This window comes from Mirounga leonina, unplaced genomic scaffold (genome assembly GCF_011800145.1).
Source record: "Mirounga leonina isolate KUSES-001 unplaced genomic scaffold, KU_Mleo_1.0 Mir_179, whole genome shotgun sequence".
Classification (NCBI taxonomy): domain Eukaryota; kingdom Metazoa; phylum Chordata; class Mammalia; order Carnivora; family Phocidae; genus Mirounga; species Mirounga leonina.
In genome coordinates, this window is record NW_023270466.1 from 7,346,973 (window position 1) to 7,362,083 (window position 15,111).

The 15,111-nt window shown below is 40.5% G+C and overlaps 1 protein-coding gene across 1 annotated transcript; it reads right to left on the bottom strand.

Moving 5' to 3' along the window:
• Window positions 1–4,921: 4,921 nt before the first annotated feature.
• Window positions 4,922–14,900, bottom strand: PRXL2C (peroxiredoxin like 2C). The gene is made up of 6 exons (XM_035024474.1): window positions 14,606–14,900; window positions 14,101–14,169; window positions 13,153–13,206; window positions 12,892–12,997; window positions 8,614–8,745; window positions 4,922–6,069 (listed from the first exon to the last, which is right to left on the bottom strand). The coding sequence occupies exons 1-6, from the start codon at window positions 14,813–14,815 to the stop codon at window positions 5,942–5,944; spliced, it is 699 nt and encodes a 232-aa protein (XP_034880365.1). The 5' UTR covers window positions 14,816–14,900; the 3' UTR covers window positions 4,922–5,941.
• Window positions 14,901–15,111: the final 211 nt, after the last annotated feature.

Here is a 15,111-nt window from a genome sequence, read left to right on the forward strand (position 1 = left end):
TAAATATTCAGAAGTGCAATTGCTGGATCTTATTGTAGCTCTACTTTCAATTTTTTGAAGAACCTCCATACTGTTTTCCATAGTAGCTACACCAATTATGTTCTCACCAACAGTACTTGAGAGTTCCCTTTTCTCCACATCCTTGCCAACAACACTTGTTATTATCTTTTTTATTTTAGCTGTTCTGACAGGGGTGAGGTGATACCTGATTGTGGTTTTGATTTGCATCTCCCTGATGATCAGTGATGTTGATCATCTCATCATATACCCGTTGTCCATCTGTTTGTCTTTGGAAAAATGCCTCCAATATATTTTTTATTATTTTTTTTCAATTTTGTTTTTAAGTAATCTCTACATCCAACATAAGTTTCAAACTTATAACCTTGAGATCAAGAGTCACATGCTCTACTGACAAGCTGGCCAGGTGCCCCTCCAATACTTTTTGTTTGGTTGGTTTTTTTGCTTGTTTGTGCAGTAGTTTCAGGGGTAGAATGTGATTCATCACTTGTATATAACACCCAGTGCTCATTATAACAAAGGCCCTCCTTAATGCCCATCACCCATTTACCCCACACCCCACCCACCTCCACTCCAGCAACCCTCAGTTTGTTCCTTAGTTAAGAGTCTCTTGGGGCGCCTGGGTGGCTCAGTCAGTTAAGCGTCTGCCTTCGGCCCAGGTCATGATCCCAGGGTCCTGGGATCGAGCCCCGCATCGGGCTCCCTGCTCCACCACAGGGAGCCTGCTTCTCCTTCTCCCTCTGCTTGCTGCTCCCCCTGCTTGTGCTCTCTCTCTCTCTCTGTCAAATAAATAAATAAAATCTTAAAAAAAATGTCTCTTATGGTTTGCCTCCCTCTTTGTTTTTATCTTATTTTTCCTTCCCTTCCGCTATGTTCATCTGTTTTGTTTCTTAAATTCCACATATGAGCGAGATCATATGGTATGTCTTTCTCTGATTGACTTATTCACTTAGCATTATACTGTCTAGCTCCATTCATGTTGTTGCAAATGGCAAGATTTCATACTTTTTGATGGCTGAGTAAGATTCCGTTGTGTATAGATACCACCACTTTTTTATCCATTCATCAGTCAATGGACATTTAGGCTCTTTCCATAGTTTGGCTATTATGGATAGTGCTGCTATAAACATCAGGGTGCATGTGCCCCTTCGAATCACTGTTTTTGTATCATTTGGATAAATAACTAGTTGTGCAATTGCTGTGTCATAGGGTAGTTCTATTTTCAACTTTTTGAGAAGCCTCCATACTGTTTTCCAGAGTGGCTGCACCAGCTTGCATTCCCACCAACAGTGTAAGAGGATTTCCCTTTCTCTGCATCCTCACCAACATCTGTTGTTTCCTGACTTGTTAATCCTCCAATACATTTTTGAAAGCATTTTCTTTTGCTTTATTTTCCTCTTGTGTGGCACACAGTATTAATTCACAGGAGGCCCTCATACTTGCCAATACGGACATGGGCAACAAAATATCAAAATATAAGCTTTTAGTCTAGAAAAATGGAGAGGAAAGTATACTGGTTTAAGCAGAATGATGAATGTTGTGCTTATGAGAGATGTATGCATGTTCTTGGAATTTTGAAGCTATTCTTTATTTATATCAAGTTAGTAAATACATTCACATGTGGCATTTTAAGTCTTTAGGAGTCAACGTCTGGAAATGTCAGTGATTAGAGGCTGCTCTCAGAGTAAAGTTAAATAACAGAGCTGGAATGATTTCTAAAGAAATCTTAAAAATACTCTGAGTGCTTACCTATTTTTAAAAATGGCATATAAGAAGACTGGCGTAAGATTAAAAATAATTTTCTAGAAACAAGTTTTACTTCCATAAGAGCTTTGATCAAATACCTCATCATGATGAATAAGGCTAATTACCCTGTGGTTCTTGTGAGCTGCTTTTAAAAATTCACGTGCAAACCTCCGAGCACTCCAATCTCCTGCCTTCCCCTCCAAGACATTCAAATCACTGTAAGGTTTTCTGCACCCTGCAAAGGGCTGTTTATCATTCAGTACCTATTTTATTAGTTGCCCTATTACTCTTCCTGCCCTCCTTAAATATAGTCTGAATGATTAAAGGCAAAGATTCTGCTGTATCTGTCATTTAAATCTCCCATAATACCTAACACATAACTGGCCCTGGAAAACATCTTCTCCCTCATTATCAGACCACGTCCCCTGTAAGGCAGGAACTGCAGCACAGATCCCAAACAAGAAAGACACCGCTGTGCGGCTGTTCTAGGCGGGAACTGAATGTACAGCTTAGTAAAGCTACATGTTTTGAAGGTGTAAAAATTGCTTGTCCACTTTCTGTGTATGAATTGTGAAACAGTCAGGGCACCTAGGTGGCTCAGTCAGTTAAGCGTCTGCCTTTGGCTCAGGTCATAATCCCAGAGTCCTCAATGGGGAGCCTGCTTCTCCCTCTCCCCCTACCCATCCCCCCACACCTCCCCCGCCACTGCTCGTGCGTGCTCTCTCTTGCTATCACTCTGTCTCAAATAATCTTAAAAAATAAATGTAAAATATTTATCCTGAAAAGGCAGTTATTGGACAATAATATAAGGTACAACCCAATTAATACATCTACAAAACAGGCTATGATATATTTATATGTGTGCATATACAAAAGAATACAAAAGGTACAAAGAATGATGGAACAGATACCCATGTACCCAACTACATCACTTAAATGAAATTTTGCCAACCTAGCCAAACACCATTTCTGTACACTCTAATCACTTCTACCTTCATTCCCCCAAAGATATTCATTCTCCTTAATTTGCTATTTATCACTGCCTTGCATTTCTTTAAAACTGTCAGACATATGTAGGTATCCTTAAACAATATATACTTCTTAAAACTTTATGCCACAGGGACACCTGGGTGGCTCAGTTGGTTAAGTGTCTGCCTTCGGCTCAGGTCATGGGTCCTGGGATCGAGTCCCACATCAGGCTCTTTGCTCAGCAGGGAGCCTACTTCTCCCTCTGCCGGCCACTCTCCCTGCTTGTGCTCTCTCTCACTCTGTCAAATAAATAAATAAATAAAATCTTAAAAAAAAAAAAGCCAGATTTCAGTGTCTTCCCATTTGTAAGGTTTGTTTCCAGTTATATGATTTGTAAAAGCTTCAAAATGAGAGTTTTTGGCACACCATTCATTAAACTCATTAAAGATTTCCAACTTAAAAGAAATCAAAACATACAGGACCCATTTTAAAAAAATGTTATCAGTGAGGACAACACAGGTCGATTTACAAAAGCAGTTCTTTAACACTTCAAACATTTCTAATGTCTGCTTAGTGGTGGACAACATAGAAAGTCCAGGGTGTCATGCTTGTTTTTTTAAAAAAATATTATTCAGGGGCACCTGGGTGGCTCAGTTAAGCATCAGACTCTTGATCTCGGCTCAAGTCTCAATCTCAAGGTTGTGAGATTGAGCCCTGTATGGGGCTCCCCACTGGGCATGGAGCTTACTTAAAAAAAATTATTACTCAACATCAGCTGCTCATATTTTTTCTTTGGTTATTGTATATACATGTTTAAAAAATTGATAAATTTTGTCAAAACTACAGTGAGATACGACTGCACACCCATTAGAATGGCCATTATATATATAAAAAAAAAAATAATAGGGGCACCTGGCTGGGTCAGTAGAGCATGAAATTTTTGATCTCCAGGTTGTGAGTTCGAGCCCCATGTTGGATGTAGAGATTACTTAAACAAACATCTAAAAAAAAAAAATAGAAACAAGTTGGTGAGAATATGGATGGATCTGCCTGTGGTGTAGTTGTAGCCTTAGAAGCCCCAGGAAGTCTCAGGTCTCAGGCATAGGTCGCAGGCCATACTTTATGTGGCGGTCTTAGTTTTAACTCTCTACTGCACAAGGCCTTTGAGTTGGCTGAGGAACATTCCTGGGATGAGCACAAACCTCAGGGCAATCAACAGCTCCAGGGCATGGTCATCAGCCTTGTTTCTACTTCTGCTTTTGGCCCTGGTGATTTCCTTTCTTACTCAAAGTTCAGCTTAAAAAAAAGATGTTTCTTCTCTGTGAAATGGGCATGATGATGATATCAATTCTATAGAGCTAATGTATGTTAAGCACTTGGAATACTACCTGGCAAATAATTAGCACGATAAAAGTGCTAGATAGTATTCTTTGAATAGTATTGCTATGTATTTATTGTAGGAAGGTTTTACAAAATTTTGAGTCTAGTACATTATTGGGTACAGAGCACATTTATATATTTCACAGTGCCTATGAGAAATAATTTTTGTATTGGGGTGCCTGGGTAGCTCAGTCAGTTAGGCACCCAACTCTTGATTTCTGCTCAGGTCACAATTTTGGGGTTGTGGGATTGAGTCCCTCATCAGGCTCTGTGCTCAGGGCAGAATCTACTTGTCTCTCTCCCTCTGCTCCTTTCCCCCCCCGCAAATAATAAATAAACAAACAAATAAAATCTTTAAACAACAAAAAGTTTTTTTGTATTAAATATGTTTGTTTGGGTCGGCAATTTACCACTGCACTGTTTAACTGTTATCTCCCTGAAGCTACATAAAGAACATTTATGTATCTTAGGAAAATGTACTATACGTTTACAAATATATAAAGTTTTGTGTAAGCTATTATTCAGCAGTTGTAAGTCTAAAATCAGCAAAGGGATCTGGGTCACCAGTCCTTCCTTACTATAAAAAACAGCACAAAATTGCTTAATTTTAAATTTCATGAGAAATTCCATTTTTATTGATTAAAAAATGTTTATGTATATATACACAAACATACATTAAAATATTTGGATACTTGAAATATATTTGTGTGTGACCTCATATGCTTGATATAAAAATTTATAAGTTCAAAGCAGTATATACTTGCTAATAATTACCAACATTTTGCTCTTACCATACTTTTCATCAGAATTTCTTTGCAACTAAACCTATTAAGATTCTAGAGAAATAAAAGATGACAACAATACACTAAATAAAAGCAATCTGGCAACCAAACCAGTGTACATTTAAGTTACAAAGTTTTTTTTTTAGTTTAAACAATTCTTAAAATCCTTTCAAAAAGCATCCTGAAGCATATTTTAAATACATTATCTTAAATACATAAAACATTTTTTTCTCCTTTTATTCCTCCCCACAAAAAACCTAGTGAAATGGGTAGTGGGTGTGTGGTACAAGGTGCCTTGGACACAGGCTATGCAGAAGGTCTGGTTTGCCATATTTCCTCTGAGTAAAGCAGTGAGGATAGAAACATGTGGACAGCAGCCGATATAAATGCAACTTTGCAGAACTTGTTATGTAGGAATATATTCTTCATATAAATTTAAAGAACTTTTCCTGGCCAAAAAAAATGACTCATGCTCATTATACAATAGTTCGGAGATAAAGAAAAGTATGGAAAAGAAAATAAAGACACCTGTAATCCTACCATATAGAGGTACCTACTGGCAATATTCTGGTGTGTTTATTTCCTATATTTTTTCCTAAGCATACAAAAATATAAACATATAAAAAATATGATTATATTATTTACAGAATTTGATATCCTGCTTTTTGGTGAGTTGCTTACCTTTACCATTTATATGTTCTTCAAAAGAATTTATTATTTTAATGGCCAAGAGAAACTTTCATTGAATGGATATACCATAATGCAAAATATAGAATGGTATTTCTAATTTTATAGCTTTTAAAGTTTTATATAAATAAAATTGTATTTCACATAAAATTTTAAAAGCTATAGAATTATATAGATCATATTTTTGACAACTAATGCCTCCCAGCATGCAATGACTGGTACATGGTCTCTTCATGTTTTCATAACTCGTCAAAGGCTGGGACACGCCAACAAGTTAGACACTGCACAAGGATACCCGACTCTGAACATTTCAGGTCCTATCCCAAGGGTCCATTTGAAAGTGACAACAGTCTATGCCATTACACATGGATAACTGAAGGTCTGCTTGTAAAGTCCACGTGCTGAACTCCTACAAGCTGTAAAACAGAGTTGATGGGTTTGTGATCCAACCTATTTTTATCACGGTGTATAAAATGGATGTTGTTACCTAGAAGAGAATAAAAGGCAAAGGTAGGCATATAGATTCATTAGATTTATTGCTTATTAGAATCAAGGAATCTTTTCAACTTTTAATTAGTCTAAAGGGAAAAATTGATTGCCTGGAGTTCATAATATTCTCTGTATAATGCCCTAATAATTTTAAATTAAGGTAATAAAGCATGACATGGATTATGGTTAAATAAGAGTGATACTTAATGTTTTATGAGATCCAAGGGGAAAGATTCTTAAATTATAACCTCCGTTAGGTTTTATTAGATGTAATTAAATAAAATATCCTGTCAAACAGACAGGCAGAATATGGAACTAGCATAAATATCAAGCTGGAAAATCACATCTGTTTCTTAAATGTAATAATGGAATAAATCACTTGCTTCAAAAAAAAAAAAAAATTCACTGCCAAACACTGATTTAATAGGTTATCTGCATTATAATCATAGACCAAAAGAGGCTAAAAAATCAGGGCATTGAGACAGTCAGTTACAATACACTTAGATGTCCACAATCCTTTTATCTGCTCAAATTAAAAAGTCATAATTTATAGGTCTAGGGTCTTTTTTACTTTGATTCTTGGACTCAAGACCAGAATTTTAACTTAAAACATAAGATTAAGTAAATATTATAAGAGGCATGTTTTTGGGCGCCTGGGTGGCTCAGTCGGTTAAGCATCTGCCTTTGGCTCAGGTCATGATCCCAGGGTCCTGGGATCGAGTCCTGCATCAGGCTCCTTGCTCAGTGGGGAGCCTGCTTCTCCCTCTGCCCACCACTCCCCCTGCTTGTGCTCTCTGTCAAATAAATAAAATCTTAAAAAAAAAAAGGCATCAGTAATCTACAGTAATCACTGTATATTTAATATCATAAATTAGCTTATTATCAAATAAGGCAAAATGAAATATAGGTTTAACCATGAAAGGTTTCTATAAATAAGTATACCCAGCTCTTCCCTTAGAGGAGCTACATTTCTTCCAGCAGGTAGTATCAAAATATACTCCTTACATAGTCTTCACATACTCAATTATGTTCCCAACTTGGCACACAAATGATGCTCTCTGTGCGCTGGGTCACCCTTACACATCTGAACATGTGGTCAAATGATGCTGAGACATGGAGATTAGGGACTCAAATCGGGTCTGAAGATGGAAACAAGCCATCCAAAAATATGGCTCAAGGTCATTCAGGGCTAATCTAGAGGACTCATTCTCATAAAATAGGGCTTCTCTTTTTTTCTAATCTAACTGGTATAAATTCACAAGAGAGGGAAAGAGAGATTAAATTACAGGTTTTAGCTAGCTAAAGTGCTCCAGCTGCAGAAAGCCAAAAAGCCATAATGCTTGGTCAAAAGCCTCCTTCTAAAGACTTTTAGACATGTGGAGTTTATTAAAGTAAATGTTAATTTTATAACTCGTAGAAGCTATGCTCGCTAATGTGGACAATTTTCAAGAGGAAGAAGAACCAAGAAAATCCATTTACAATTTAGTGATTTACACTGTCATATGTGAGTGCCTGTCCCTGACTACAATACTTGACCATGGTAGAGATCTAACACTCAACCATTTAGCAGTGTGGAGCCAAAGAAATTTCAGGTGGCCCAAAGTGATCAATAAAGCTATTAAAACTATGTGGCTTATAGTAATTGTTATTGAATGAGCTGTCCCTGGAGCTGACTTGCTTTCTGACACTGAGCAAGTCTTCTAGCCTTGTTAGATATAAGTAACTGGATTGATTCTTCTGTTGAGAAAAAAAAAAAAAAGGCTTGATGGTTTGTTGGAAATGTTCACTTCCATGAACTTTTTTTTTTTTTAATATTTATTTATTTTAGAGAGCACTTGAGCGTGGGGAGAGGGGAAGGGAAAGAGAGAGGATCTCGAGCAAACTCCCTGTTGAGTGCAGCCCACACAGGGCTCGATCTCACGACCCTGTTGAGTGCAGCCCACACAGGGCTCGATCTCACGACCCTGAGATCATGACCTGAGCTAAAATCAAGCATCTGACGCTTAACCAACTGAGCCACCTAGGTCCCCCTCTCTTCCATGAACTTTTTTTTTTTTTTTAAGATTTATTTATTTATTTTAGGGAGGTAGGGAGGGGCAGAGGGAGAAGGAGACAAGCAGACTCCCCTCTGAACATGGAGCCTGACACGGGGCTCAATCCCAGGACCCTGAGACCACGGCCTGAGCTGGAATCAAGTATCTGGTGCACAAGCGGCTGACCCACCCAGGCGCCCCTCTTCCAGGAACTTTTTAAACAGTTTTATAGACAAATACAATTGACCAAAGTACCGCTGACTTTCCTATCCCAAATACCTGAAATCACTCAGGCACAGAATGATGGGCACATTACACCCAATAAACAGACACCAAAATACACAGAAGCGTTTGAAAACAAAGGTGACCCCTATAAGCACAGAATCGTGACTGTTACAATGTCAAATTGCCATTTTTACGTGGTATCTATTTTATGAAGAAACTGTGTGGCCTCCTAACTTCTAAAAGGCACAAAAAGTGTGCCACTGGATCTGGGCTTTGACGCTTACCTGGACCTAAGATGAGGGTTCCGCCTTGCTGAGCAGGGTCTCCTTGAAAATCAAAAAGAGGGCCAGTCACTGCCCTCCACAGGCTCCGAATGCTTCCTGAGAGTATATTTGATTTTATATGGGGGCTCTTTCCTGAAATATTGGGAATTGTCTTTAGATATCATCATTTTATATTCAATTAGATATCAGAAGATAATGTTAGTGCTTCTATAAAACTTCTTTTGTTTGAGGTATAGTTGACCCAGCACGCCCTGGTGTAGACTGTGGTGATGCCGCGACCCTGCACGTGGGCTGGGCTCACTGCACGTTAGCTGCCACCTGCCATCATACGAGGCTGATACAGAATCACTGACTCTATTCCCTATGCTGTACCTCTCAGCCCCGTGACTTATTCAGTCCATACCCGAAGCCTGTATCTCCCACTCCCCTTCACCCATTTTTGCCCATCCCCCTTGAAATATTTTTTCTTGTGTTATCTTACTTCCAACTTGTCGTCTTTTCTTCCTCCAAAGAAAGGTTTCTCAGCCTTTCCCTATTGACATTCTGGACCACGTAAGTCTTCATCCAGTGCAACGCAGGGTGGTTAGCAGCATCACTGTCCTGCATACCCACTAGATGCTGCCGTACCTTCACCACGTTGTGACAAACCAAAAGTGTCTCCAGATAACACCAAATGTACCCTGCTTGAGAACTACTACTTTAAAGAAGTGATGATATACCCCAATCATCTGCCACAGAAAAATGTCCACTACAGACTTCTCAAACTGACAGTGCTTTCTCCCACCATTTTTTTTTAAAGATTTTAAGTAATCTCCATACCCAACATGGGGCTCCAACTCACAACCCCAAGATCAAGAGTCACATGCCGTACTGACTGAGCCAGCCAGGTGCCCTTAATGCTTTCCCTTTTAATACATCATTTATCCTCTGTTTAATTTCTCACCTACTAATACGTAACCACACTCCCTTTCAAGAGACACTGTGGCACAGACCAGTATATGCTCCTCAAAACCCATTTCCTCTTTCTGGGCCCACAGCTGAACTACATTTCCAGTCTTCCCGGCAGTTCCTTATGGCCATGTGACTATGTTCTAACCCATGAGTAGAATGATACGGGCCACTTCCCGGCCAGCTCCTTAAAACCTCCATGTTCCTTCTACATTCCTGGAAGCCCCGGGATGAAAATGACAGAGCCACAAGGTGAAAGGGGCCTGGGCCCCGCCCCCTGGCTCCCTGCTGTACTGCTGCTTGGAGGAAAGGCATCTGAATAGATATGCCATCTTGAAGAGAAGAAGAACTAACCTCTCCCGTGCTGTGCCGCTGAGACTTGGGGAGCTGTCTGTGACGGCAGCTAGTCCAGCACCTCCCCAGCTCCCCCTGGCTGTCAGTTTTTCCATCTCCTTTCCCACACGGACTAATACTTCACTTCCGCTCCCTCTGAGCAAAGGGACCCACTCTCTTTACCCTTCTCATAACTTATCTTTCCCCATCCCTGCCTTTTATGTCTTGCTTCGGCTTTTTATTTTGATGGTTATGCTGCCTTTAGCCTGCCTGAATCCTTAGTATTTCCAGGTACCTATCATTTCCCTTCCTCTCTCTGACTCTTCTATTTCTTTCATGTTTCTATTATGATGGACATTTATCTCACCAAGAAACAAATACAGGCCCATTACCTTAGAGACATGAGTAAAAGACTAAATTTTACTGTTTTCTAGGATTCTATGTCTAAAATAAATATTCAGAAACCCAAACTATCTCTTCATGTCCAAAGAAGGGGTCATTTAATATTTCTGAAATTTCAGAAATTCAATTGAAGGAGATTCCATGACCTAAAATTTAACAATCTTTGCCACAAACACAACCTAATTTTGCCCATTTGAATTTAGTTCTTTTGTATAAAACTCCTGTTTTTTAGTCTTCTACAAACCCATTACTCCCTGGCATTTAAGGGCCTTATTTTCTTATTGTCTTTATAAAATGTCCATTAATTTAAAATTATTATATTTTTTTGATCTTTTTTATTTTTTTATTATGTTATGTTAATCACCGTACATTACATCATTAGTTTTTGATGTATTATTATATTTTTTAGAGTCTTACTCTTCAAGTGGGACTATTCTGAGATTTCTGCTCTTTCAGAGAGGAACTTTTAAAAGTTGATTTTATGAGAGAATAATATTTTCTGGTTGGAAATACAGTACTTTGACACAGGTCACAGGAGTTTAAAAGATTTGAATATACCTTCTCTAATAATTATAAGCATATATTTTGTTTAGAGTTCAACTGTTTTCTTTGCAATTCTGTATTTTTATTGTGTGATGAACCAATGAACCATGAGGTGTTACTAAGGTGAAACTCACAGTTTAGATCTAAAGTGCTAAATGATAAACAACTTGCACAGCTGGGACTGTTACAACACAGAAAACAGTCTACCAAGAAGTAAGGCTCACAATGTACACACTGCAATTTCCTATACCAAGGAGAAAAAGGAAAGAGCACACTCTGTGTTTATGCTAGCTCATCATTAGTTTTAATAAAGTTTAGGTTGCTTTCCTTAAAAACATCAGTAAAGGGATCATGTCAACTCTATGTCATAAATAGCTCCTGACCCATCTCCTCCTCTCCATCTCCACTGTCATTTCTTTCTAGTCTATTACTACAACCTACTACAACCGTATCACTGGCTCTGGTTTGGTGAGTTCCAATTACTCATCCACTCTGGACACAGGACTACGACTTCATCACTTCAAATGCTTGTATGACACCCCCACTCCTCCAGAACAAATCCAAACTCCTTGGCATGTCACCCCAGACTCGGCCCGAATTAGCCACAACCTGTCCCTTGGCTCACACCAATTCCCCAACTGGCTAGACTCCGGCCTGACACAGGGACCTGTGCTTGTCCAAGAGTCACAGTTTTTCATGCCTGTGTGCCTTTGCATGTGCTGCTTTCGGTCAGCAGCACCCTTCCCCAGCCCCACTTCACCCAGCTAACTCCTTTAAGAGTGGGCTTAGATGACACCTCCTCCGTAAAGCCTTCTGAGATTCTTCTCTCCCCTCGTATTTCCGGCATAGGTATTCCTAGTACATGTTCTCTATTACAAGCCCTTAAATTGTATTGTAATCAGCTGTTTGCTTCTATCTCCCAGAATAGAGTATGAATTTCAGGATGGCAGGGGGCTGTTTATCACTGTCCTCTTGGGAGCATCCAACAAAGTGCGGATTACAGACAGGAGCTCAACAATATTTGTTAAGAATGAGTGATTTGAGTTTGAGTTCTTTCAACTGGCATTTCAGAAGCCATTCTTTCTACTTAATACAGAAACAGTTCACCTAAAGCTGACGAAGCTCTGTTAAATTACAGAGAACTGCATTAAAGGCAGGGAATGTGGACCACATAAAGACAAAACCTCAAACTCTTCAACTAACTATACTATCTGGACACCTTAAGTGCACTGATAGAGTGTATGATAAAGTACAAGGGGCTATTCAGGTACAATGAGGGAAGGAATAACTTCTGCAGGAGGGGCTATTAAGAGCCCCTTTGAGTTGGGCTTCAAATGAAAACTAACATTTCATCAATTAAAGAACATAGAGTATTCAAAGCCATGGTGTTGAGGTAAGAAAATATATTGACTCAAGCAATATTATTTTTCATTTAATTATGAAAGTAAAATGTACTCATTGTTAAAAATACAAAGGCCACTTTTCTAACTTCCAGACCTTGGGGTAAGCATGGCAATATCTTTTAAAACCTTTTTTTTTAAAAGATTGTATTTATTTATTTATTTGACAGAGAGAGACACAGCGAGAGAGGGAACACACGCAGGGGGAGTGGGAGAGGGAGAAGCAGGCTTCCCACTGAGCAGGGAGCCCGATGTGGGGCTCGATCCCAGGATCCTGGGATCATGACCTGAGCTGAAGGCAGACGCTCAACGACTCAGCCACCCAGGCGCCCCTAAAACTTTTTTTATTACACACACACACACACGTACTCCTGATCTTTATGAAAATGGTTTTTATTTCCACAAAAATAGAATCATACCGAAAACACTGTCCTGCAACTTGCTTTTTTCACTCATTTAGTGCTTTGCCAATAGTCTTCTATGTGATTACGCCCAGGAAAAGAATCTTTGAGAGTCTGCTGTATCTGGCCCACTTACTAGAATCATAAAAAGCAGGCTGATTTATGAATTTACCATTTCTTTTCCCATGCATACATACAGAAATGTGCAAATGCACCATTAGCGTTTTCTGATGAGACGTGTCATGTCTTACCTGAGGCGGCAATTTCTTCACCTCTTTTCATTCCCAATTTTTTATAAATTTCTCTCTCAGGATCAACATAGATTTCATGAGAATACCCAGTCAGTTTGCAGAAAGGCTAAAAAAAGATATTTGGATTTGTATAAGCAAAAATGAGAGAAAAGTAATGATAACCTACCTTTATTTTAGCAAACTTAACCTACACTTAGTGGTTCAAATAAATAATTATGTCTGAAATAGATTTGTTAGTTTCTCAATTGCTGATATATTTACCTCGATATGATGGTAGGATGACTGTCCAATCACTATTAGGGTGACATCTGCTTCCTTTAGGAGAAAAAAGGGACAGGTACATATTACCAGAAATTATATATATTTTATAAAACTTCCCCTTGTCCAACTCTTTTGTTCCATTCTAATGCCATCTATAGGCTTCTAGAAGAATGAAATAAACAGCAAAATTGTGTGAGTCAAAGCAAAGCAATGTATGCTAAAATGTTCGGTTAATTCAGTTGATCTCTTGTTAAGAACTTCAAAATAATGTAGTCAATAAGTCTCAAAAAAATTCTCTATGCTCCCCCCAAAGGCATACACTAAAAAAGAATAAAAAATATTGAAGTAGGGTTAATCAGTTTCATTTTTTCACATCCCAATTAATAACGCCTGATGAAAACAGATCTTAGTTTTACAAAGGTTGCCCAATTGCTTCACTCAAAAGCTCACGTGGGGACAAATGTATACGTGCCTGAAAAGAACATATGTATGTGGTTGTCACAGGAATGTGGAAGGCACATCCTAACAAATACAAATTTTAACCTTTAAGATATATTAGTATTTTCCTAAATGAACAACTATTTGGAGTGTTCTTATTAAAAAAAAATAAGGGAAATAAAATATTAATAATTTCTAGCATCCGTGCTTTTGGTCATTATCATTCAACATTTGCAAATAGGTTACTAACATTGAAATTATTATAGTTAGTACGTTTATAAGCAGGCAGTAGCGAATAAAGTAGGACAGAAATAGATCTCTAACGTCTCTCTCTTTTTTGAAGGTGTTGGAAGATGTGTGGGAAGGTGATAATCAGGGTTTGCGAGGGTCTGTTCTGGAGAGGAGTTGTACTCTGCACCTCATCCCACCGGGCTACTTAGAAATGACAGGTGACTTTCACAAGGTCGCCCTGAAGCAGGGCACGCTGCTGCTCACTCTCAGGAAACTTACTTGTAAAAAACTCTTGGGGATTTTGGCCAGATCTTCTACGTATTCCTTGCAAATGTAACACAGGAAATGCTGAAATCCGAACACGTCAAAAAGGACAAGTTAGCGACCAATACCCTCAGGGTTCAGAAAAGACCCAAGTACTTCGTTACGCGTGACGCTAATTAATGCCACTCACAGCGGGTAGAAAAAGGCACGAAGGGCGCCCGAGATGCGTTAAAACTGGGCCGCACCCACTCCCTTAGGCCTCCTCCTTTGCTGGGAAAATGGACTTGGCTTGGCGGGCTGTTTTTCCATTCCTATTAAAGGAAGCGAGAGGAGCTGTTCGCATTCCGGAAGCCTCTAGTGGACGGCAATGGGAAGGGCCAGGCCCAGCTGGACCGCACTCTCGGGTCTTGGGCCTTTCGAAGGACCCGATGTCCCCCCAGCCGAAGCTGTAGAAGCAACCTCCATCCCAGCCTGCCGGCAGAGTCCCTACTCCGGGCCGCCCCGCGCTGCCCGCGCTCACCCGCACGAAGACTACGACGGCCCGACGCTCCCGAAACAGCGCGCCGAACGGCACCTGCCTCCCGGAGGCGTCCAGCACGGGCAGCTCGGCTACCGCTGCGGCCAGGGGCTGCCCGCGCTCGGGGCCGCTCGGGACTGCGGCTGGGGCGGCGCGGCCGCTGACCTGCCGCGTAACCGGGGCGAGGGCGGGCTCGGCCACAGCGCCCTGCATCTGCCTGCCCGCGTTCGCGCCCACCGTGCCCAAGCGGACCGCACTAGTTAGACGAGCGGGGTCGAGGCCGAGCTGGGCGCACGGGGCGGGGCAATCCGGGAGGAGCACGGGGCGCAGGGCGGGGCGGAACGGAGGGCGGAGCGGGGCGGGACGCAGGGGGAGGAGCGGGGCGGGTCGCAGGGGGCGGAGCTGCGTGCCACACAGAGCCAGAACCCCTCTGGCTGAGTCAGAAAACGGTCGCTACAGGCCGAGGCGAGCTTCGTCGCGGCGGAGCGGGGCGAAATGTGGGCGGGGCG

Excerpts from the sequence above, each read along its gene's own strand:
- PRXL2C (XM_035024474.1), bottom strand. The coding sequence starts at position 14,815 with ATGCAGGGCGCTGTGGCCGAGCCCGCCCTCGCCCCGGTTACGCGGCAG. Across the intron at positions 8,746-12,891 it reads TGAAGAAATTGCCGCCTCAG|GAAAGAGCCCCCATATAAAA; the intron begins GTAAGACATGAC and ends CCAATATTTCAG. Across the intron at positions 6,070-8,613 it reads AACCCTCATCTTAGGTCCAG|GTAACAACATCCATTTTATA; the intron begins GTAAGCGTCAAA and ends ATTCTCTTCTAG.